General features: G+C 41.9%; 1 protein-coding gene across 2 annotated transcripts in view; it reads right to left on the minus strand.

Annotated features, from left to right (window-relative positions):
* The window catches only part of FASN (fatty acid synthase), a 67,623-nt gene that overhangs the window by 18,348 nt on the left and 23,878 nt on the right, over nucleotides 1–25,397 (minus strand). For both annotated transcript variants that reach the window (XM_069951510.1, XM_069951511.1), the window contains exons 8-32: nucleotides 25,159–25,293; nucleotides 23,302–23,764; nucleotides 22,504–22,691; nucleotides 22,189–22,378; nucleotides 21,663–21,757; nucleotides 21,436–21,570; nucleotides 20,308–20,511; nucleotides 18,702–18,817; nucleotides 18,190–18,365; nucleotides 16,296–16,487; nucleotides 16,034–16,114; nucleotides 14,441–14,626; nucleotides 13,411–13,590; nucleotides 12,304–12,507; nucleotides 11,371–11,693; nucleotides 10,257–10,646; nucleotides 9,941–10,105; nucleotides 9,730–9,848; nucleotides 8,473–8,609; nucleotides 7,284–7,487; nucleotides 5,879–6,029; nucleotides 3,203–3,381; nucleotides 2,240–2,359; nucleotides 2,035–2,157; nucleotides 107–330 (exon numbers count right to left, since the gene is read on the minus strand). In XM_069951510.1, coding sequence (XP_069807611.1) covers nucleotides 107–330; nucleotides 2,035–2,157; nucleotides 2,240–2,359; nucleotides 3,203–3,381; nucleotides 5,879–6,029; nucleotides 7,284–7,487; nucleotides 8,473–8,609; nucleotides 9,730–9,848; nucleotides 9,941–10,105; nucleotides 10,257–10,646; nucleotides 11,371–11,693; nucleotides 12,304–12,507; nucleotides 13,411–13,590; nucleotides 14,441–14,626; nucleotides 16,034–16,114; nucleotides 16,296–16,487; nucleotides 18,190–18,365; nucleotides 18,702–18,817; nucleotides 20,308–20,511; nucleotides 21,436–21,570; nucleotides 21,663–21,757; nucleotides 22,189–22,378; nucleotides 22,504–22,691; nucleotides 23,302–23,764; nucleotides 25,159–25,293 — 4,680 coding nt within the window. The remainder of the gene's footprint in view (nucleotides 1–106; nucleotides 331–2,034; nucleotides 2,158–2,239; nucleotides 2,360–3,202; nucleotides 3,382–5,878; nucleotides 6,030–7,283; nucleotides 7,488–8,472; nucleotides 8,610–9,729; nucleotides 9,849–9,940; nucleotides 10,106–10,256; nucleotides 10,647–11,370; nucleotides 11,694–12,303; nucleotides 12,508–13,410; nucleotides 13,591–14,440; nucleotides 14,627–16,033; nucleotides 16,115–16,295; nucleotides 16,488–18,189; nucleotides 18,366–18,701; nucleotides 18,818–20,307; nucleotides 20,512–21,435; nucleotides 21,571–21,662; nucleotides 21,758–22,188; nucleotides 22,379–22,503; nucleotides 22,692–23,301; nucleotides 23,765–25,158; nucleotides 25,294–25,397) is intronic.

Genomic DNA, 25,397 nt, shown 5'->3' on the forward strand with positions numbered 1-25,397 from the left:
AAATATCCAGGATCCTCTAATAGACACTACCAAACAGACCATTAAACAGATCAAGTACTAGTGTAATTGCTGAGTAATATTTTAGCACATAGATAAATATTCTGACCTTTATAAGGACTTTGCCGATGTGCTTTCCTTGAGCCATGAACCTGAAGGCAGGCTCCACCTCATTGCGGCTAAAGATAGTGCACTTTAATGGCTTCACTACTCCTTCCCTTATTCCAGACTTCAGCAGATCAGACACTTCTTCCCATTCTTTGTTTCCTTCTTCAAAAAGGGCATCTAGTAGAATTCCATGAAATGCCACATTCTTCAGGAAAAGAGCCATTCCTACAAGGTGATACCCAAAAGAAAGGTTTGTCATGGAAAATGACAGAAAAAAGACAAGTTCTTAGATTTTTATTTGGGTCACTCCTAAACCACCAAACCTACAACTGACCTGGTAATGGAAGGAAAATACAAATGTATCAGTTACATTCATGTACCAGAGAAATGATTTCTCTAAAGGCCCCCATACATCTTACACCTTCTTCTCGCAGTGGGTATGGCTGTCAGAATAAGGTGAGTGGGGCTCTCTGACCGTCCACCTACAGATGATGTTTATGGAAATAGGAGTCAGCATGATGAAAATCACTGCCTAAGAGAGATGAGCGAACCGGGTTCGGGTTTGAGTCCATCCGAACACGATCGTTCAGCATTTGATTAGCGGTGGCTGCTGAACTTGGATAAAGCTCTAAGGTTTTCTGGAAAACATGGATACAGCCAATGACTATATCCATGTTTTCCACATAGCCTTATGGCTTTATCCAAGTTCAGCAGCCACCGCTAATCAAATGCCAAATGTTCGGGTTCGGATGGACTCGAACCCAAACCCGCTTCGCTCATCTCTACTGCCTAACCTTTTTGCTCTCACAGAGACAAGCCCTAGTCGGAGCTCTCTGGCTGAGGCTTAACCCACCCCTCCCTATAAAAAACACAGGAATGCTCAGCTTGCCTAACGTTCCTGTGTATGGAGAGGATGGAAGAAGGACAGGAGAGATAACAGGCAGCCAAACGATTTAGGGAGTATCCATGTTTTCCTGGCAGCCATATGGCTGCATCCAAATTCTCCAGCCACCAGGAGTCAAAAGCAGAGCCTTTGGGTACGTCCGAACCTGAAAGTTTGTCACGTTCATTAAAACACTATTCAAGATGGACTAGATGAGAGCACAGTTAAGGACAGATTCAAGGATTAGAGCCAGGAGTAACACAACAGTAACCAGATGCACAATCCAGGGGGCAAAGCATAGTCAATAGCCAGGCACAGCGTGGTCATCAGTCAATCAGGAGTCAAGTCAGCAATAAAACCAGGACAGAAAATAAACCACAATTATCAAACAGCACTATGCCACCTTAAAAAAAACAAACGCCAGGTCTCACGTCACCTCCAGGTGTCAGTTGCCAACCAATCTGTGGCTCAGGGAAGTGATAGCATGATTGCCAAGGCCCATGATTGCTGGGGAAGGGGAATAAGAAGTGTCTGGTTGTTGAGCACCTGGTTGTGGCCATCACCAGGGCCTTGCTAGAATGTGGCACAAGAACCAGTTGAGGTGACTAACAGTATCCAAGAGCTCAGACCAGTTCATAAAATTATGAGGTCTTCAAATTTATACAGTATTTATTAATGCAGAAATGTGCACTATTCCCCTTACAGAGACAATGAGGGATATTTATCAAACATGGTGTAAAGTGAAACTGGATCAGTTGCCCCTAGCAACCAATCAGATTTCACCTTCCATATTCCAAAGAGTCTGTGAGGAATGAAAGGTGGAATCTGATTGGTTGCTAGGGGCAACTGAGCCAGTTTCACTTTACACCATGTTTGATAAATCTCCCCTAATATTTATGCTGTTAGTAGACCCGCCTCTATTTAGTTGACCTGCCTCTATTTTTTTCTATATGACCTTCCTTATTAATTTATTTTTCTGTTCATGGTTTGATACTTGGATCAGAAGAAATTCTGAATCTTACATTTAGATGCTGTTTCACACATACCTAGTGGAGTGTTGTTTGACAGATCATATTTGCCAATCTCCAAGAAGCGTCCATGGCGAGCCAGACAACGGAGACTAGCCTGCAATTTTTCCTCTGCCAATGAGTTTAAGATAAGGTCCACTCCTACAGTGAAAGGAATAATACAAATGTTTGCTGGTGTTCTGATATCTTGCATAACTAAGGGTAGATCTCAGCTGCTTCTTACCTTTCCCTCCTGTTACAGTGAGAACATGCTGCTCAAAAGTTGTATTTCGGGAATTTGCAAAACAGCTGGCATCAAGCTGTGGGAATCTGCTCTGAAGATAATGCTGCTTTTCCGAAGATCCTAGCAATAAATATGAATAATGTCAAGTCAGTGTTTGTAACTTGCTCTTAGTTAAAGGGGTTATCCGGGTAACAAAAGCAATATTCTAAACAAGAATATTCTATAACCTATCTTCCCTTCTATCTTTTCTCATTCTTATCCACTCTGGAAGTTTAAAATCCTCTACTCTGGGTCCACTCAGACCACACTTAGGTCCCTCTTCCCCCTCCCTTAGTGGTCTGAGGACATGTGATCTCCTCTATGGAGGCCGGGTTAGCTGTCTATTGACTTGGTAACCCAACCACCCGGAGACATTACCAGACATCATCTCCATGCACCTGTGCTGCTTCCATAGACTTACGTGTGTCCCTGAGCCTAGGTCTCTGTAATATAAAAAGAGGTATAGTTCTATCTCTGCTTGCTGTCAGTGAATGCAGGCATATGTACCTGTCTTTGTGCCTCAGCTCTGTATATTTTAATTGTTATGGATGTTCTTAAGAGTCTGTAAGGAGCTAGAATGTTTTAATTCACAGTAAGCAATCAGAGATCTAAACCTACACTGCACCCCCCACCCCCAGAAAACAGATGCCCGGTACGCAGCACATAGCTACACCATGCGTGCGTCAGCTCTGCTACATTTTCAGCTAATATGGAATACATATTGGGAGATGTGATGCAAAATCAGTGGGGAAAAAAAACAGTTCTGGTTATTGATCGGTTTTTAGAAAAACTTGTAACTGAGGAATGGCAGCAGCTAGAAAGACAGGATATGGCTCAAAATACTTTTATTCATTTGTGTATGAGTTCTAATTAAAGTGACTAAAAAAGGAATAAACACCATAAACATTCTACAAGGTAACCTACCTACTGTTGTGAAGACGCGGCAACCCATGCTAAGGGAAATGGCTATAGCTGCTTGGCCCACACCACCTGATCCGGAGTGGATTAGGACACTCTCACCCTTCCTTAAGCGCCCACGTACAACCAGAGCATAGTATGCTGTAGCGTAGACCACAGGGACAGAGGCAGCATCAGCCAAAGACCTACAAATGGAAAGTATAAACTATAATTGAACAATTACTAATTTCCTGCCCACACACAAACATACTCTCGTTCAACAAAGGTTATAATCAATCTACAGCCTTAAAAGCACTTAAAAATGCAGTACAACCTGAAGATAGTACATTATAGATATTATAGTGGCTGAAAGGACTGATATATATATTTTTGTGGGAAAAGAGCAAGCTTGTCATTTATTCAATGTCTGCTCAATCTGGATTCTGTCAAGTGGGAGGTCCTATGTAGTGATTGACAGCTATATGTTTGACTGTCCATACTGAGAGCTGACAATCACAATTTAGGACCGCCTACTTGACTACTTAGCAGAATGAGCAGAAATTCCCGATGAAATTACAAGTTCCCCTACAGCTACTCCTGCGTATACTATGTTGCCTGTAGACTGTAGACGGAAAAAAGGACATACACTACCGTTCAAAAGTTTGGGGTCACCCAAACAATTTTGTGTTTTCCATGAAAAGTCACACTTATTCACCACCATACATTGTGTAATGAATAGAAAATAGAGTCAAGACATTGACAAGGTTAGAAATAATGATTTGTATTTGAAATAACATTGTTTTTACATCAAACTTTGCTTTCGTCAAAGAATCCGCCTTTTGCAGCAATTCCAGCATTGCACACCTTTGGCATTCTAGCTATTAATCTGTTGAGGTACTGTAAGCTGGAGAAATTGCACCCCACGCTACTAGAAGCAGCTCCCACAAGTTGGATTGGTTGGATGGGCACTTCTGGCGTACCATACGGTCAAGCTGATCCCACAACAGCTCAATGGGGTTCAGATCTGGTGACTGCGCTGGCCACTCCATTACCTATGATGGAATACCAGCTGCCTGCTTCTGCTGTAAATAGTTCTTGCACAATTTGGAGGTGTGTTTAGGGTCATTGTCCTGTTGTAGGATGAAATCAAGCGCTGTCCACTGGGTATGGCATGGCGTTGCAAAATTGAGTGATAGCCTTCCTTATTCAGAATCCCTTTTACCCTGTACAAATCTCCCACCTTACCAGCACCAAAGCAACCCCAGACCATCACATTACCTCCACCATGCTTAACAGATGGCATCAGGCATTCTTCCAGCATCTTTTCATTTGTTCTGCGTCTCACAAACGTTCTTCTTTGTGATCCAAACACCTCAAACTTGGATTCATCCGTCCACAACACATTTTTCCAGTCTTCCTCTGTCCAATGTCTGTGTTCTTTTGCCCATCTTAATCTTTTTCTTTTATTGGCCAGTCTCAGATACGGCTTTTTCTTTGCCACTCTGCCCTGAAGGCCAAAATCCCGCAGCCGCCTCTTCACTGTAGATGTTGACACTGGTGTTTTGCGGGTACTATTTAATGAAGATGCCAGTTGGGGACCTGTGAGGCGTCTGTTTCTCAAACTAGAGACTCTAATGTGCTTATCTTCTTGCTTAGTACTGCAACGCGGCCTCCCACTTCTTTTTCTACTCTGGTTAGAGCCTGTTTGTGCTGTCCTCTGAAGGGAGTAGTACACACTGTTGTAGGAAATCTTCAATTTCTTAGCAATTTCTCGCATGGAATAGCCTTCATTTCTAAGAACAAGAATAGACTGTCGAGTTTCAGATGAAAGTTCTCTTTTTCTGGCCATTTTGAGCCTTTAATTGACCCCACAAATGTGATGCTCCAGAAACACAATCTGCTCAAAGGAAAGTCAGTTTTGTAGCTTCTGTAACGAGCTAGACTGTTTTCAGATGTGTGAACATGATTGCACAAGGGTTTTCTAATCATCAATTAGCCTTCTGAGCCAATGAGCAAACACATTGTACCATTAGAACACTGGAGTGATAGTTGCTGGAAATGGGCCTCTATACACCTATGTAGATATTGCACCAAAAACCAGACATTTGCAGCTAGAATAGTCATTTACCACATTAGCAATGTATAGAGTGTATTTGTTTAAAGTTAGGACTAGTTTAAAGTTATCTTCATTGAAAAGTACAGTGCTATTCCTTCAAAAATAAGGACATTTCAATGTGACCCCAAACTTTTGAACGGTAGTGTATATATATTTGTATTTCCATCTCTGAGTGGCTGTCATGATAATGGGAATGTTCTTATATACACAAAACTTGTGACCTACATGAGTAGCGTCTACATAGTAACATAAGGCCATGAAAAAAAAGACTAGGACAGGAGTCTAGTTTGGGGCATGCCTGTGGGCCATGTTCCAGGTACCTGATTGGAAACCTAACAAATCTCAGGTACACTCTGGCTGGTAATATACAATTTATATTTAGGATTCAATTAAACTCTAATGGTGCGTTTACACAGACAGATTTATGTGACAGATTTCTGAAGCCAAAGCCAGGAACAGACTAGAAACAGATCCAAATTTCAGATCCATTCCTAGCTTTGGCTTCAAGAATCTGTCTGATAAATCTGTCTGTGTAAACGCACCATAAATTCCAGCAACCTATTTTAATGCTGACATTAGAAACTTACCAGTCTTCTGGAACATTCCACAAGAATCGTTGATCAGCATCCACAACAGTGGCAAGACCTTTTGCTGGAAGAAGGCCCATGACCCTTTTTCCTGCTGGGTCACGTCCTGAGAATTCCATTCCCAGCATGCACTGTTGTAAAGCTATGTCTCCTAAAATAAAAATAGGCAATCAGTATAATTTCCAGAATAAATTTCTCAAACTGGGAGTCTAGGTATAACAAATGTTCCAAACACTAAAGATAATTACATTTCTAGGGTATTGACAGACAAATACTTAATGGACCAATGGATTGTTCCGGCTCGAGAGGAGTGATAAGTGTTAGATCAGGTAAGATCTGACTGCTTAGGGCCCTATTCCACAGTAACGATAATCGGCCGGATCAGCCCCATTTGGCCCGATTCGGCCGATTATCGGGGCCAAATGGGGCCGATCCGGCCGATTATCGTTCGGTAAAATAGAGAGCACGATCAGCCGATGATCGTGTCATCGGCTGATCGTTCATTTAGGGCCAGACCTAAAATCATCGTTCCCCCACCGCGCATCGCTACGGTTGAATACCGGTGCGCGGCGGCCGACCGCCAATTTGACAAGAAGCAGCAGCATACATTACCTGTCCAGGCTTCTTCTCCGCGCTGTCTTCATCCCTGGGTCCCGCACGCTCTGGCTTCAGAATGGCCAGTCAGCTGACGGAGCGCTCAGCCAATCACAGGCTGTGACCGCCTCGGCCTGTGATTGGCTGAGTGTGGCCTGTCAGCTGACCGGCCATTCTGAAGATAGAGCGCGCGGGACCTGGGGATGAAGACAGCGCGGAGAAGAAGCCTGGACAGGTAATGTATGAGGCTGCAAGGGCTGCAAGGACATCAGTAACGATGTCCTTGCAGCCCTTGCTCAATGATCATCGGGCCATGGAATAGGCCCAGTAAACGAGCGGTGATCTAGCAGATCGCCACTGTTTACATCGTTGATCGGGCCTTCCTCGGCCTGTGGAATAGGACCCTTAGACTTCATCGGCTGTCAGAAAAAGACACATTGGGGAAGATTTATCAAACATGGTGTAAAGTGAAACTTGCTTAGTCTGTGAGGAATGAAAGGTGGAATCTGATTGGTTGCTAGGGGCAACTGAGCCAGTTTCACTTTACACCATGATTGATAAATCTCCCCCATTGGCTTTCCCAACCTCTGTGTTGGCTATGTGGCTATGGGAAGAGCATAATTTTCCCTATCAGCATAGGAACTCAAACAACAATATAATGGTTAAGGTATAGAATTTAAAGAACAAACTAAAAAATACTAAGTTAGCTAAAATGAAGGACATGCTCAAATACTCTGAGCAAGTGTCAGGAACCCCATCTCAGATCCTGAAGAACATTTCACCTTCCCATATAATAAATTTTTTTTCATACCGGGTATAGCATCGGGGGGAAGTTTCCCAGTTGCCAACATGATGTCACGGAAATTGAGTGATGAGTAGTAGACTTTACACAGTTTCACATTGGGATTAGTAGGGTTGAAGTTGCGTAGAGGAGATGCAATCCAGTGTAAGGTGGAGAGATCTCCGCGAGTCAACACATTGACAAAGGCATAGGCTGTTTCATCCTGAGCTTGTCCTGTAGGTAACAGAGCAGGGTTGGAGTATTCAGTCATGATAGCATCACCCTAGACATTGCACAATGCAATCCTACAACAATACTCAAAAATTTGGTTGCATTTAAGAGGCATTCTAGAGAATTTTTCTTATATTTAAAGGGGTTCTCCGAAAAACTTACTTAAAACTTACTTGTCCCTTATCCACAGTATAGGGGACAAGTTAGAGAACATAGGGGTCCAACCTCTGTGCCCCCTGGTGATCTCCAGATCCTTTGTTTTGAATAGAGTCGCGGGTCAGCGTGTTATCTGCAGCTCTATTGATACTCTATGGAACCAACGAAAAGAGTTGAGTGCTGTATCGAATGAGAATGAATAGAGCTGCGGGCTCTATTCAAAACAATGGAGCCAGGGGCCAATCTGGAGTTAGCCGGGGGGTACAGAGGTCAGACATTCTCCCCAGGAGACATCAGAGAGACATGTCAAACGTTTTGACCAGTTGGGGACTGAGTGTTAAGACCACGACCGATCAGGAGAACAGGGTGGGAGAAGTCCAGCTCTGTGTTATGTGACCTGGACGAACCCATAATGTTAGTCTATGAAGCCATGCAAGTCAGACGAACACAGAGCAGGAAATGCAGCGCACAGCAGCTAAACAGGCTGTCAGGGCATGCTGTGAGTTGTAGTCTGACAGCTAGAGAGCCACAGGTTAGAGGTCCCCCCAGAAAAAGTAGAAAAGATGTCACTAAAGATCAAGCTGCAATCCTGGACTTCTCATTTTAAGGTAAGGCAATCCTCCTGCCCCTATTAAACCATTATCGCTCACTTCAATCTCCTGTGAGATTTCATTTATTCTGTTTAAATAAGAAATTAGTAAAATGTGTTTGCATAAACAACTACATGCAGACATCTATGCTGAGCTATGTATAAGACTTGGCTAATACAATATGTTACAGCCTGATAGATAAGTGCTGACAAACAATCCCATATAAATAATTATGTAATCACCTTTGTGAAAGGGTACATGCCGGAAGGCTCCCCACTGACCATCCTGGTAGACGTTCATCACTAGATCCTTGCCCTGCAGCTGCTCAGTCTCCTTATCAGACACTCCATGTGAATTCCCATCAAAGTTGAAGATGCATCTGGAAATAAAATGTTCTTAAGTAGTTATTGTCACAGCAAAATGGATTAGCAAGTATTGTTATTTCTCCTGTCAATACATTTAAAGTGGTTTTCCCATTAGAAGTGATGGCGTATAGCTAGGATAGGCTATCACTTTTTGATCAGTGGGGAACCAACTATAGAGGGTTCCATTCCATGATACTTTGACTAAGGGGGAGCAAAGTGTAACATTTTCTCTGAACCCCAATCCACCCACTAAATAAGCAACTACAAGACAACTTTGTTTACTTGAACAGACCCGTCAGACCGCTGTTGATACTGCTATGGCATATACCATTTTAGGTATATACCATAACATTATAAGATTGGTATACAGATGACAAATCAGTCCATATTCCCATATACACTATCTTATTGATGTCTCTGCAACGTAAAGTTAATGCATTACAGGTCATGCTATACATTGGCAATATCTAATTTCAATTATTAAGTGTTTATTTTAGTAACGTGAAGGAGCTATAGAATGAAAAAAATGTGTTTTTTGTGGACCCACAAGTTCCATTGCTGGCCTTCTCACCAGGCGCACTGATACCTGTATAGAAGTTTATAACCTATATACTTCCTTTAGGCACTTTCATAAGCCAGTATACGTAAGGACAACGGACATAGTCCGATAGAGAGAGTGTATTTTTTTTCTCTCTTGTTACATATACATGAAGAGTATGAAGGAAATATATGAAGTATAAATGATAAATACGAAGGATGAAGTGGAGAAGAAATTTCTAAGAAAAGAGATCCCATAGCCCTATGTATTAGTGAGATCTCTGGAGCTGGGAGAGATTTTTTATGGGGATTTGCTTCTGTTTTGGACAGTTCCTGACATGGACTGAGGTGGCAGCAGAGAGCACTGTGTCACACTGGAAAGAGTACACCACTTCCTACAGGACATACAGCCGCTGATAAGTTCTGGAAGATGTAAGATTCTTTAATAGAAGTAAATTACAAATCACTTACACTTTCTGGCACCAGTTGATTTAAAAGAAACTATTTTTATGGTGAACTACCCCTTTTAATTCTGGCTGAAATTCACAAATCTATATAAGCAATCATGCAGGCATACATACAAAACATGAATCTTACCTAATTTTGTTCCCCCCTGGTTCCTGTCGCAGGCAGTTCACCATTCCAACAACACCAGAATTTGGCTGATTGGTGACTGTTAGCCAGAGACGGTGGTCAGATGAATCTGCCATAGCTTCCTATATAAGAAAGGACATATGACAATAAAGAATAGAGTCATGAATTTGGATCTCATGATTAAAACTGTTTGTATGATCTAATGAAAATGCACCTTCAGCGATTCCACCCATGTACAGTCCATGTCTTCCACTGACAGTTGAACGTGTATCCTCTCTGGGGTACGTCGACGACATAAGAAAATGACTGAGTTATAGAAGGACTTTTTCATGGCAATCACATTCATGCCGGCACTGTCAAACAACTCCTCCCATTCTGCCTGTCAAGGTAGAGATTTAATACAGTTCAGTGCACGCATATTCTGCCATATGTACAAAGGTTAGAAGCCTGTCTGTATGCAGGCCATATAACAGCTATTACATCAAGTTAAGCTATTGGCCATAGTACCCCAGGGTATACAGCTATTATACCTGGGAAAGGAGACCATCTTTCTGCTGGATATTTTGAGTCCTCAGAAAGGCAATAGTTTCTCCTAGAACGTCTCCTTTAAGAAGTGTATGGAGCAAAATGAATCCTCCATCTTTCACAGTTGCTGCCATATTGGGGAGGACCTGACTTGGATCCTTTAGGAGATGTGCTGAGCTATTGCACACCAATAGATCAGCACCAGTTACATTATTAGGAGGAGCAGTATATGGGTCCCATTGCTCTATGGAAACCCCAGCTTCTTTCAGATTGTCTTCCAGTGTAGAGAGAGTTTCCAGAGTCCGATCAGTGGCAACGTAGTCTATCTGCAGCATTGGTTGAGTATTCAGCACACTCAAGACATAAGGAGACAAATTTCCATGTTCTGATAGGGCCTATGGAGAAAAAGGGAAGAACTATAACTTCCAGAAATAGCACAGAATTAAAGGCCGTTTGTCAGTAGATTTATGCTGCCCGCACCATGAGCAGCATACAATCCTGACTGACCCCTCATCTGGTACAATTAACTCATGGCAGTGTCTGGGCAGTGTCTCTTCATTATATACTGATTAAACTTTAGTTCCCTTCACAGAGAAATCTATATCTAACGGGAATGCTCACTTTGTATTACTGACATTTCATTAAGTAGTAGTAATAATTCTGTAAACAAATAATATGAATTATCTACTGCCCAGAACCCATTCCTGATCTATCATATTATGTCCTATTCTCATCCTGAGTTGCATTCAAAATTCTAATGGATTTTTCCAAACATGAATGTCATCTGTAATTCACATTTAAAATTGTTGACACTGTTAGAGCAAGGAAACACGTGGTATCTTTCATACGTCATAGCATAAGTACGGCATAGCTTCCCACTGACTGTCAGTGAGGCAGGGATGGAGGATGGAGGAGATGTTCCAGCCCTCAGCACTTCTGGGGCTTGGAAAGGCCTCTTTGACACTTTTAACCAGAGAATAGAATTATTTTTCTACAATCTGGAAGCACAGACAGATATATAAAAAATACTATGTGTCTCCTTGTCCTAACAGCTATCTAAGTATCAGTAATTTACAATGTGAATTACAGTAGACAGATTCTTATTATTTAAAACCTTACTTCAATAATCTTCATTTTCTGTGGATTACTGTTCTCCAGAACTGTATCCAGACACGTTTTCAGGTAAGGTGATGTCAACAACCCGTTTAGCAGAGCATCATCTCGGAGCTGATTACTCTTCTGTGTCAGCGTTTCTTCTAGTTCAGAGTGCAAGTTGCCATTTAACTCAAGATTGCAGATCTCTGTGAGGACATGTAGGAGGCCGTGGTCTGGGGAAGTGCTTAATTTTTTATTCCTTTTAGGTCTTCCAGCTTTTTTGATTCCAGAAATGTTGAGCTGTAAGCCATGCTGAACCACCTTGGACTCTAGTTCACAAATCTTATCTGCAAGACATGAAGATGACATTTTAGCTCATCTGAGTCAATGGGGTCTAGGAGTTGAAACCCCAATGATGTCCTGAATGTATGAAGCTTTTTCTCAAAAAGAGTTCTGCATGTGGAATTGGAATTTCTGTGATCCATTTCACTTTACTCCTAAGGAATGCCAGGGCCCCTTTACTTAGGATATTGATAGGGCCCTTATCTCTATGCTAACCTATTAGCGAAATCTCAGTGATGATCTATGAATTATGATTAGAGATGAGTGAACCGGGTTAGAGTTCGAGTCCATCCGAACCCGAACGTTCAGTATTTGATTAGCTGGGGCTGCTGAACTTGGATAAAGCTCTAAGGTTGTCTGGAAAACATGGATACAGCCAATGACTATATCCATGTTTTCCACATAGCCTTAGAGCTTTATCCAAGTTCAGCAGCCACCCCTAATCAAATGCCGAAAGTCCGGGTTCCGATTGAATCGAGCATGCTCGAGGTTCGCTCATCTCTAATTATGATGTGACATATTAAATTTCACTTACATGGCTAAATAGTTTGCTTGGCATATATAAAATCTACAAACTCCGCGAACAGAGTGAAAAAGTACTGTATAAAGCAGTACCTGTGCATTGCTCTAGAAGAGAATGTAGGTCACTGACACCTCGTAGGCAATCATTCTCATAATAAGGAGTAAACATAAAACTCTCCAGGGTAGGTGGAGTTTGCTGCTGTTGGCGCCGTGGAGCAGTGGTGGCATGGAGACCAGATATCTGTACCCCTCCAGATGTAATTTTTTCTAGGCATCTGTTCACACCAACAGGAATAACTGAAATAATAAGAATATGTGTTAGGCAAAAACATACTGTGCACTAAAGAGCATAGTAAATGCTAATACTAGTACCTCACTTTCCAATACAATGACTATGTTGGTTTCCTTTATTACTTATACTGCACTTTATTGTTATTTACTGTAAGTTATTCTAGTAGATTTACATTTTCAGGGGTCAATTCAAGACAATGCAAATCACAGGGGTGCTAGGCAGCTACTGTGTCAGCCAAATGTAGGACACTAGGGCCAACTGTGTTGTAAGCAAGGCTAGCTTGTTATTATTGAAGCTTATTGCAGCCACCCATTGTCTGCCCGGGAATGCAGTCTAATGTGCCTGGTCCAATGAACAGCTAACCAAACGGATAGAAGCCACTCTTTACGGAGACCCAACTTAGAGTAACTTATCCCATACCCTTAATAGAGTATATAGAAAGGGCTTAGGCTGCAGTCACACCACATTTTGGCCATATTGCAGCTATGTATTGGCAACCTGTCTATGCTATGTCTGTCTAGGCTATGTTCGAACATTTTTTAATTGTCAGTCTTTTGGTCAGTCTTTTTTTCAACCAAAACCATGAGTGGGTTAAAAGACTGGGCAAATCTTTCCATTATAATTTTGATCTGTCAGTTCCACTCCTGATTTTGGTTGAAAAAAGACTGACGGAAATACTATATGTGAACATAGCCATATGCCACAATGTTTTCCTGACCTATTCCTGTGATGTGTGGCTAAAACATTGTGTGTCAGATACTCTACATAGCAGCTGTATTTGATCTTTGAAACAAACAGCACCTCAGCCATCATTTGAGCAAATTCCAAGAGATCTCATTGTGGGTGACTGCTATATATGTTTGGCAAAGGAAATAAGTTATTATATACACAAACAAAGTAGATTTTACCTTTTTTGTCATCTGAAGACAAACAAACATGTTCTTCATGGGTTGCAGGGTCAATAGAAACTGACTGGATCCTTGTGGGCAAACGGAGGCTGCGACCACTTATCCCTAAAACCAGCATCTGCAGCATGGTATCCAGGAAGGTCACCCAGTTTTCAGTCCATAGCAGTTTCCCCTTATCACCTATGAAACCAAAGAGATTATAACCTATCTATAGATCTATAGATTATGAAACCAAATAGATTGAGCAAACTAAAACCAATATTCATGTTTCCCAGGGGACAATGCACCTAGGATTTTACTGCATTGAGCGCTTTCACTAGCAGCCGGCAGTGTTATAGTTTGGCTGGTCTCCCTGAGATCACCAATCTGTTTCTCTTATGGCTCTACTAGGCATTGCTCCCACCCAGCCAGAATCCTGATCCACACTGATGAGGGGCAACACCCCGAAACAGCTGTACGTGGATGGATACCTGGCCTTGGTTTTTCCCTTGTCATTATATTGGCTTATAGGGCCACTTAATATGGTGGTTTTGGTGGGTTCCCTACAAGAGCCACCCCTTAACTGGGTCCTTCCCAGAGGGATATCTGGCTATTCCTGTGTTTTGAGACTCTTTAATGAGGCTCCACAGGCTTTTTTTTTTTTTTTTTTTGCATATACATGTTTCCCAGGGGGCAATGCACCTAGGATTTCACTGCATTGAGCGTTTTCACTAGCAGCTGGCAGTGTTATCGTTTGGCTGGTCTCCCTAAGATCAGTGATCTCTTTCTCTTATAAAACCAAAATTATACATGACATACAGAGCATGACAATATTTAGGTCGGCCACCAGGATGTGACTATCTTCTCTGTTATAATGGTAGATTGCCAGAGACTGTATGAAAGGAATTGCACCGTAATAATTAGTTTTATCGATAGGAACTGGAACCACTGGGCTCTATTATGACTTGACCAGAAGGCAGTAAGCACTCATAAAATGCTATGGTTATTTCTACTGTGCTAAAAAGTAAATCCATCTCTGCCAATAACTTACCTTTGCTATTGGACTCAATAATTCCTTGGAAAGTTGGTCCATAGTCGTATCCTCGCAGCCTTAACTCTTTGTACACATCTTTGTCTGACAACAAGAAATCCTCTGTCTCATTGCTTTCAATCATGATATCTGTCAGCTGTTTGCGGAAATCACTTAAATTGTTGTCTTCCATGATGGAAATTTTCCCTGGAAATAAATATGTTGTAATGTTTTATGACATTCCCACAATCTGTACCTATATCAGTCATTTCCTCTAGGACAGTGCTTCTCAAACTGTGAGGCACTAGAAATATGGGAGGACACAGCAAAAACGGACATTTACTGTCAAAGTGCACATAAAAAACTGACACTGCTGTAACACTGTTACTGTGTCTCATCCTATAAGGGGGCAAGACTTATTAAAATAGGGAATAGCATCAGCTAACAGGGAATATGGCTTTAAAGGGGTACTCCGGGCAAAATGTGTTTTAAAATATGTTATTACATAAAGAAAGTTATACAAATTCCTAATATACACTAATTATGGGAAATGCACATATTCTGCTATTTCCCTCACTTTAGTAGGTCAGGCAGGCTCACTTCCTCAAAAAAAAATGTGACGTCACGCCTCAAGTGTATGCAGCAGCAGGGGGCGCATGTAGAAGTATAGAAAGGGAATAGACGTCTATTCTCCATCCCTCCCTTCCTCCCTGGGCTGGTAATGTCCCCCTCCCTCTGTCCCACCCCCCTGCCCAGTCCTATTATACTTGCTGCAGTGGCTCACCCCAACTAGCTGCCCCCTCTGAGCCCATCTCTCCCCTGGCCGGTCCCCTGCAGGAGCACTCACCCGCCCCCCCGTTCTGGCGGGGTGAGAGCTCCTGCACCTATCCCCAACTTGCTGCCCCTCATCTAAGCACTGTGCCCGGTCCTTTGCACGAGCGCTCACCTGCCCCCCTTCGGGGTGAGCGCTCATGCACCTCCTCCTCCGAGTGTGCTCCCCTCCATCACAGCCGTGCAGAGCGCTCACCCGCCGCCGCACCGTCCCGGCTGGATGAGCGCCTATGCACCTCTTCCCAAGCAGCTGCACCTTTTCCCAAGCAGCTTGCTTCACCGTGCACGGAATCGGGAGGCCGGGTGAGCACTGAGATGAAGCAAAACTTCCTGTTTTCAGATTATTTTTTTCTCAAAGATTCAGAAAACAGGAAGTCCTGTGTTTTCCAGGCTATCTGAACGCTGACAGAGAGAAGGCAGTCATGTGATTGACAAACACATTGAGCCGGAATTCTTGTGTTTAGTCAGAAAATCTGCCTTCAGGAGACTGGACCTGGATTTCTGGCAAGTTCTGTTTTTCAGCATGATAACAACAACATAAAATAATGAATATATATGGCAAACTTGCTTTATTTTACATCTACTGGGGGGCATACTAACTGTTCCAGAACCTTCATTGAATTAATGATTGGAAATGACTAGAGAAGGTTGGAAAGTGAAATGGATGGACTAAAGGAAAAGTTAAAACGAGCTGAAAGGATTAGTGAAGTTTGAGGAAGTTGCTGGAAGCAGAATTTGGGAAAGTTTGTAGATGTAGGTGTAGTGATTTATCAGGCTACCTACCACTAGCTGTCAGATTGCCGTTCTCAGACACTTCGAACCGTTTTGATGCCGGCATCAGACGGACCTCCAATTGGACAACTCCTTCAGATGCAAGGAAAGAAAACTTGTGATAAAATGTAAAAAAAAAGTACAAGAAGTATCATTACTTACATGGAAGGCAGTATATGCTAAACAACTGAGTATTCACACAAACCATTTCACTGTTTAGCTGTAGCCTTAATGTATCAATGGAAGGTGCTATGTCATGCTACACAGTGGTCACCTGTTTTTGGGAGAATTGTTGCTCTGTGGATTGTAATATCTTCAAATAGGACAGGTGTCTGCTCCATAACTACACCTGAGGACCTGGCTAATGTTCTCCATGCCAAAACTAGATAGCCAGTAGCTGGGTATAGGACACGACCATCAATACAATGTCCACTCATAAAAATATCGGGAGAATCTGGGTTCATATCTGAACAACAACAAAAAAAACATAGTGAGAGCAGAAAAGAACACATATAGGAAGCAGTGCAAGACAAAAAATAACAGATGATAAAATAATAATAATAAAACTGCAATCCTGTAATGTAGTTTGCTTTCTAAAACGTCTTTTTAACTAAAGAAATGTTCTCATTATAGCTGAAAGTTTCCAGAGAATTCCACATTCTCAATGGCTGCCATTCAAGAGCTGGGCAGAGTGGCACCTTAATATTTGTGGGCAGATCAGTACACCGAGGATAACACTGCAGGATAACAGAGCTGATGATGAAAGTAAGAAAAGTACCTTCTCTATCTCCTGCACTGCATAGATCTGGCCACAGCAGCCATGCAGAACGTGTGATCAGAGGGGGTGGCAGGTGTTGAATGAGTGATTGAAGGCCTACTGTGAGTAAAGTCCATCAATCATTTTTGCCCAGAAAACCCTGGGTTCATACACTAAAACTAAAAACAAAAAAAAATTGCCACCATAGTCACCACTGTCATGTGACCGAACAAGGGGATGGGTACCTGGCAGGATGATGTGAGGTGCACTGCCTGCTGGGAAATTTAGTTTGCAGGCAGCACACCATGGCAGCAGACTGGGGGCACAGAACAAAGTTTTCATATGACAAAAAACTGACACATATTGGTGTCAAATAAGTCAACCAATATGCATTTTAAGCATTTATTTTTTAAATGAATCGCTGGATCGCCCCTTTAAAATAGTTTAAAAAAAACAGCCTTATTTTTCATCTAGTAAAGCATCTGCACACAGAAACATAGAAGATCGTTGGCAAAAATGACCACTTGGTCCATCTAGTCTGATCTTATATTATTTCTTTATTATTATCTTAGGATAGACATATGTTTATCTCAGGCAGGTTTACATTCAGTTACTATAGATTTACCAACAGCATCTGCTGGAGGTTTGTTCCAAGCATCTACTACTGTTTCAGCAGGTATAGCCATAGATTACTAAATTAGGCTATGTTCACACAACGTAAGTTTAGTATTAATCACAGCCATTGTTGCTGATTTGCAACAATGGCCGTGATGAACACTAAACTTACAGTGTGCTGAAAGAAGAGGGAATCCCGGACGGAGCCTATACACATAGGGGGAAATTTATCAAACATGGTGTAAAGTGAAACTGGCTCAGTTGCCCCTAGCAACCAATCAGATTCCACCTTTCATTTTCCAAAGAGTCTGTGAGGAATGAAAAGGGGAATCTGATTGGTTGCTAGGGGCAACTGAGCCAGTTTCACTTTACACAATGTTTGATAAATCTCCCCCATAGTATACGCTCCGGCAGTGATTCCATCCGGCCGCACGGAAAACTGACATGTCAGTTTTCTGCGGCTGTTATTCATTGAATAGTGGCCACAGAGAACCTGTCAGTTCACACAATGGAGCGTGCGGCTCCGGCCAAACGCTCCATTGTGTGCATCAGTTGGGATCCAAACTCAGCAGAAATGAAGATCACTGCAATACCGGCCAGGATGATCTTCACTAACACCGGCTGTTCTGTGACCCTGGCTGGGTCACAGAATGGCGGGTGTTTCACGCAATGTGAACATGGCCTTAGTGTGTCTGTTAGTTCTTAAAGTAAACTTTAAAATGACTGTAGATTAAGTCACATATATCTATTAAAACCATTGTATAGGGACATATATAAATACATCTGTGTACTTTACCTATGTTATAGACTGTAGATGATGTAGACCCCCCTGAACCAGCAGGGAAGTCTTCAGGCTTGGGAACATCCCATGTCTGGCTATGATCCCACTGAATGAGAGGGGAGATTAGGGGTGTTCCAGCAGGGACAGGATACTGAACAGGAGGGTAGATGTTATCACAATGAACGTTGATTCTGTAGAGAAATCATACATCAATGATAAAACATGGGAAACCCCAATACTGTAGCTTTAGCATGGTGGTAGCCGGAGTCCACTATAGGGGCTCTTCTAATGCACTATGAGAAAAAAATGGGCCTAGGAATAACTGTGTCTCTTGCCTGCAAGGGATGGAACTAAATGTAGATGGGCAAAAGTTTAGAATAAGCTCCAGTGCCGCGAAGGTGGCTTGTACAATTGGGATCCGGCACTAAAATAGGGACCCCATTTACCTTTTGCTATTATGCCTTCTCTCCCTATGGTGTTTAGGTATGATTATTCTTGAAAAAGAAGGTAAAGTAAATATTTCATACCCATTCAAATAGGCTTTTCCAATGTTTGTAAGGAAAAATTCCAGATTGTTACTATGTCCCTTTTTCATTAGAGGGAGAATTGTGTTGGTGGGTTTCAAACTTCTCCTTAAGATTGCCTGGTGAGAAAGAGGAGATGGGGTATTATAAATAAGAAGCTCATCACTAAAAGCGTATACAAAGAGCTACCGTGTGTAATATCAAAACAGTTAGTACACCATGGTTGCAACTGGATTTCCCCAAATGTTTACTAGTCATCATACCTGTCATCAAAAAATGTCAAAAGTCTTGATCGGTCTGATCGGGTTTGAACACTCAGACCCGTAGCAATTGTGAGAACAAGCTGGGGGAGGACTGTTTTGCAACGCGGCCTGCTCCCTGCTCTGCGTCTGTAAAAAGAGTCGGGCTCTATAGACTTACATTAGGAGCCCAAGTCATCATGCTTAGCGTGGTCTTCTCCCCACTCGATCTTACGTTTGATATGGGTCAGACCCAGACCGATCACAACTTTTGATATATCTCTGTGACATGTAAAAAGTTTTTTATGATCACAGGTACACTTGCCTTTACAATAAACTGTAAAGGGATCCTACTTTTACACTTCTCCACCATTTTCAATATCTATGCTTGCTGTCAGACAATGAGGTTGCAATCCTCTTCCTACCTAGTACTGTTCACTACACTAAGGGTTTGCTTCAATGGTAACCATTTTACACAATCCTTTGTTATATATCAGCAGCGCAACAGGAGTCCAGGATGTTTGGCCAACAGAGGATTTGGCCCCTAGATTTAAAGGACAAGTGCCATGAAAAACTTTTTCCCAGTAACTGAAGCACATTACAAAGTTATATAACTGTGTAATGTGCTTCAATCACCTATCTGCCTCCCTTCCCTGTCTTTCCCCCCCTCCACCCCCCACCAGGAAGTGTCCTAACTCACACAGACCTCATTACTGTCGTCACCGTCACCAGGCAGCTCCTTCTTGTGAGGATGAGTCATTAGCAGGAGGGCTGGTCTATCTCCTGTTACAGCAGCCCCCCCTCCCCAGTCCAAGTGATGGCTTGCAGTTGTTCAACCAATGGGAGCTGAGCAAGCTGAGTCACCTGACAAGGCAGGGGAGGGGGGAGGCTAGTGTAACAGGAGAAGGAGCTGAGAGAAGAGCTTGGTGACGGTGACGACAGTCATTAGGTCTGTGTGAGTTAGTACACTTCCTGGTGGGGGGTGGAGGGGGGAAAAGACAGGGAAGGGAGGCAGATAGGTGATTGAAGCATATTACAGAGTTATATAACTTTGTAATGTGCTTCAATTACTGGGAAAAAGTTTTTCATGGCACTTGTCCTTTAAACAATGTTCCCATCTAAAGAGACCAAGTAGATACACTGACAATGGAGAAGAACTGAAGAACAAAAACTCTGGACAACCTTTTTGATATATTGCCTAATACCTGTACTATGGTGTATTGTTACTTGTAACCTGGTTATCAATACCCAAAAGAAAACAATGAAACAGTTACATGATCTCCACTGGAAAATGTAGAAAAAAAGAGAGAGCCTGGTAAGAAGTGCCAAATGTCTCCAGCACAGGTAATGGTGTATCTACTCATACCAACCTGAAGAAGGGCATGGGGGGCAATCTCCACCACTACTGCATTTTCTGGGATGCTCTGCAAGCCTTCCTGGAATAAGACCGGACTGACTAAATTATTAACATGGTATTCTGCTGATGAAAACTGAGCAAGGTCACTTTGCCACTGAGCCTCTGGAATCGATGTGCTGATCCAACGATGTGATCGCCGCTTAGGAACCTTAATGACCTAAAGGGCAATATCATTGAAAACAATGAGGATTATTTAGGAGTATAATACCATTTGCCATCATATTCAGTAGTAAGTAATATAATAAATGTGGTATATTCCACTTGCTAATCTACTTGTGGCTAGAACTACATGACTACGTGCGATGTGTAATGCCCTGGCATTTGCGTTTTTGCTTCTGTACAGATGTTAGTTATAAAGCAAAGCGGTTAAGGTAGTAAGACGCAGGATCTGCAAACTATAGACTGATGCCAGGCCTACAGATGACCTGCTCTACACTATGTTAGTGAAACATACCCAACGTGGGGCCCAATGTGGATATGTCTCTCTGGATTCCCGTGATTTCAACTGCCTGTACCAACCGTTAAAGGCTTATTTTGTTCATATGTTTGTACATGAAACTTATTAAGAATGTGCCTCCAAAACTTAAGATTGCTCTTCAATACCATACTAATGTATAAATGTCTTTAACAAACCATACTACAGTATAAAATTTTCTAAGGTTAAGGTTACCTTACTGTCAAGTTGTTATAATATATTATTATGTGCCACAAGTTCAAAAAAATATATAATATATATGTATATATAACATTTACAGAATATATGCCTATATATAATATATATAGTATGCCTGGTTGTGGTTCTCACAGTAGAAGCAACAGCACAACGTGGACAGGCAGCTGATGTGCAAAATTGTGGCTCAATGGCTTTTTATTCACCAACTAGTTAACCCTGCAGTAAGATTTTTTTCCTCAGGTTTTCTATGTCACTTAGTGCCACTCCATTTACAGTTTATGATGTATCATCTAACTATGGCCATAAACATTCTCACTGTAAAGCAGCTGACCTCTATGAACCCCATATATCTCAATGACAGGGGTTCCTGGTATCAGTAAATACATAAGAAATAAGAGGATAACTTACTTTCTTTAGGGCACTGAGAAGCGATGGAGCAATAGATGCCATGTAGTAAGAGTGAAAGGCCACTCCTGCACTCTGAACTTCTTTGGCGAACACTCCGTCTTTCTTGAGTTTCTCAACAAACTCTCGTACAGAATCCTAACACAATGATAGAGAAGGCTACCTTTACAAAGTTCAAGTGTATCAAACCATAGAAAAACCCTGACAAGGAGCAGAGACAGAAGCATTACCTTTGGGCCAGATATGGTGACTGTATCCTCAGAGTTATGGCACGCTGGCACCACTCCCTGTGGACACTGAATTTTACATTCTTCCCAAGTCAGTCCTGACAAGAAAGTATAAGTCAATATTATAAGATTTAATTGTTGAAAAACCACCATATTTGTTCAGTAAGGAAGAGAAAATTGTCTCCCAACAAAAGTAGGCCTAAGAGGTTCAGTAAATCAGTAGTCAGAACTTGTGAAGAAAGTCTATTATCCTCCACAGGATTAGTAGCTTCACAATAATTTTATTCAGGAAATCTATTATGAAAACCAGTGAAAGTAACAAAAAAAATAGATGTTTGGAGAGAACAATCGTCTGATTATCTCTGCTGATCTAGGCTAAGCAATAGAATTAGGCCAATTAAATGAGATTGGGAGATTTATAAAAAAAAAATCTAGTAAAGATCAGTTTTAGGTAACCCCATTGCCACACTATTCTCTATTTTTGAGCGCTTGCTATGAGAATTACACTTAACAATCACGCTGAACATACCTACTGCAGCCATTCCACCTGGAGGAAGTTTTGCTTCTTTGATGCTTCGTCCTCTCCAGTAAGCGGCAAGTATGGCTTCAGTGTGGCTAAGTGAGTTATCTGCATATCCGCAAGCTAACTCTCCCACTGAGTGTCCAACAATGCCATCCGGTTCCAGTTTCATTGCTTTGAGCATGTCAATCTGAGCTATCTGAAAAGCAGGAAGAAAAGCCCATTACTGGTCCAAGCCTGACATGTATTCATATATATATATATTTTACAGGAAGCAATATGTACTCTAATATGTAACTATCATTGTTGGCACACAGGTCCTACCTGAATGGCAGCCAACCCAACAAATGCATGGACAGTGTCCTCGAAGGTGCTGTCATCGGCATAGAGCAGAAGTTCTGACACTTTAAGTCCTGTTCCTTTCAGAGCTTCATCAGACCGTAAAATGGATTCACGAAATATATCCAAGTTCATGAGACTGTGACCCATACCTTTCCACTGCGTTCCCATTCCTGTATATGACATAAAACATATTGATAGGAGATTTAAGAGATGAGACAAGTACTTATGGTGGCCATTGCAAAAATATAAGAATGCCCCCACCACTACCACCACCACTTTAAGTCTCTAAAGTTCAGTATAATAGCTGCTGGATGGACATCACTTAATAAAACTGCCATCCGCCATTAACTCTCCTCCACCAATACCTAGACTCCCCTTTACTCTCACACCTTAATGCACTTGGAGTCTAACATGAAGGGCCAGCTACATGTATTTATAAAAGAGTCTATAGCACCAAAGCAATGAAACCCTGCACCCTAGCTGCTCTGATACAGAACTTCAAAGGGAAGTGGATTCTAAATCATAAAATATACCCCCTCCCAAAGACGGTCTTAGGCTGGCGCCTACATCACCTCTATACTGCATAATCAGGTTTTCTCTGTTCTTGACCCTTGGGTGTGTTCATTTTAGTCAAGAAGCTATTTTCATCATGAAAGCCATCACTGGTTATGGTAGATAGACTATGGGCAATAAGCGAAAACTAAACCAACATCTGTGCAATCTAGTCCTGAAAATCCTACAGTAAATGGAGAGACAGCAAAGTGGGACAGTAATTCTAACCTGAACAAATGTACCACAGAGGTCTGCCAGATGCCTGTGTCTGCTGGATTTCCTTTACATCGCTTTGTGTTCCCACAAGTGTGTACCCCCGGTATGGCATAGCCGAAGAGGGAATTCCAGAGATGTTATTCAGCAAGTTTACAAAACTGGCATCTGAGGCGAGATTTCGACTTTTCTCTATTAAAGCCTCAACAGCCTCCTGTGTCCTTCCACATATCTGAACCAGGCGCGGAAGAGGAAGGGAGCCTTCGGTGGAGGATAATGTCTTCTGGTTTGGTCTCAAGATCAAATGGACATTGGAGCCACCAAATCCAAAAGAGTTGATGCCAACAATACCACCTTTTACTGGGACGGGTTCACTGACTACTTGGATTCTTCCATCTTGCAATGCAGGAATATCTTGATTTGGATTCTTATAATGGAGATTTGGGGCCCAAACACCGTGTTCAAGAGACAAAATAACCTATTTTGAAATATAATTGAAACAATGGGTAGTAGCACATAGTATCAAACCATACCTTATACATGTGCATATCATTTTATTCTACTGTCCTTTACATTGAGCTCCACTTATAGAAATAATTACTACATTACATACAATTCAACAATGATATACAAAGGATAACAATTCAGCAATGGTGCTGGGGAAGTGAAATACTAGAAAGTAATATTCCTCTCCCATGAGTCCAAACATGTATAACCCATTAGATATTAGCGACTTCACATGTAGCTACTAACATTTCCAAATATCTGTCTAATTATTATCCTCAATTGTCATGTCTATTGGAGCAAAGTACATCACTTGTGGGTGACTGACACTTGAGCAAACAAGTAATACTGATGACTTCTACCTCCACTGTTTAATACCTCCCTCAAGCCTTTTTTGTGAGTACACAGACAGGACATAACACACAGTCAGTCTTTCTTGGTCCTGAACATTTCAATTTAAAGTTAATTTTTGAGTATTCTTTTTATGCTTCCTGTAGTCTGGGCACTAAAAAAAGGGGGGGGGACTACCAAATTATTTGCCATGGGCCATCACTGATTGGCATCTGGCCCAAAAGCAGTGGGGTTAGACATTGCTATATAAGTTACCTGAAAATGATCTAACAATAGAGCGGATCTGGGGAATCCGAATTCCCTGGAGCTTTCCTGCCCGCCTACTTAAGAAGCCTATGTCTGGTGATCAACAGGCAGATATAAGATGCTATAAATGGAGTCTATTATTCTGCTTTAAGATTTACAGGGGGACTCCAGGGAATATAATTTCACCACCATTTATTTTTCTATTCTGTAACAATGGATTAGACAGATGCCACAAGCACCAAACAAACATTTGGCAGTATGAACCTCTCATGGCGTTCATACTGCCCGAGCATACTGCCCGAGCCACAAATCATCGGAGAGTTCCCTGGTGGCATCTCCCTGCCCCACCAGCCTTGACTGATAGATCTTTACCTGTTTGGGTATAGGGGGAGATCGATCAATCAAGGCTGAGCAGGCAGCTGCCACAAGGGACCACCCTGATGACTTCAAGCAGCATGAAAGTGATAACAAATGGCTATCTGCCATTTTAATCTGGATCAGTGTAGGATTTTAGATAGGAGAAACATAATGTAGCTGTGTAAATTTTAATTTCAGAGCACTGTACAAATGATAAGGGTCAACATACAGAATTGACACATGCATAAGATAAAGTCAGGAAAAAACTCATCATCTATATACCTATAGAAGCAAGTATAAAGTGGGGTATCTGCATCTTCAGCTAATAAGCATAAACCCTTACTAACAAATGGGTGACACCAGGTTTAGAAAAAAATAACTTATATAATACTAAAGATATTCTTTCCATCTCACCTTACACAATGCAGCAAGACCAGAGGCAGGTTCTGGGTGGCCCATATTTGACTTGGTGGATCCAAGTAGCAATGGTTCTCTTTCTGACCCGCAGAAAACACTCACAATCCCATTTACTTCCTGGGGATCTCCAACCTGCAGGTCACAAGATTATGTAGCTATGTAATACATTATAGCAGTAGGTGAGATGCTACAACACTGTAGAAGAGGGTCAAATTGGGCAACACCACACAGAAAGA

Source organism: Dendropsophus ebraccatus, chromosome 14 (assembly GCF_027789765.1).
Source record: "Dendropsophus ebraccatus isolate aDenEbr1 chromosome 14, aDenEbr1.pat, whole genome shotgun sequence".
Lineage (NCBI taxonomy): Eukaryota > Metazoa > Chordata > Amphibia > Anura > Hylidae > Dendropsophus > Dendropsophus ebraccatus.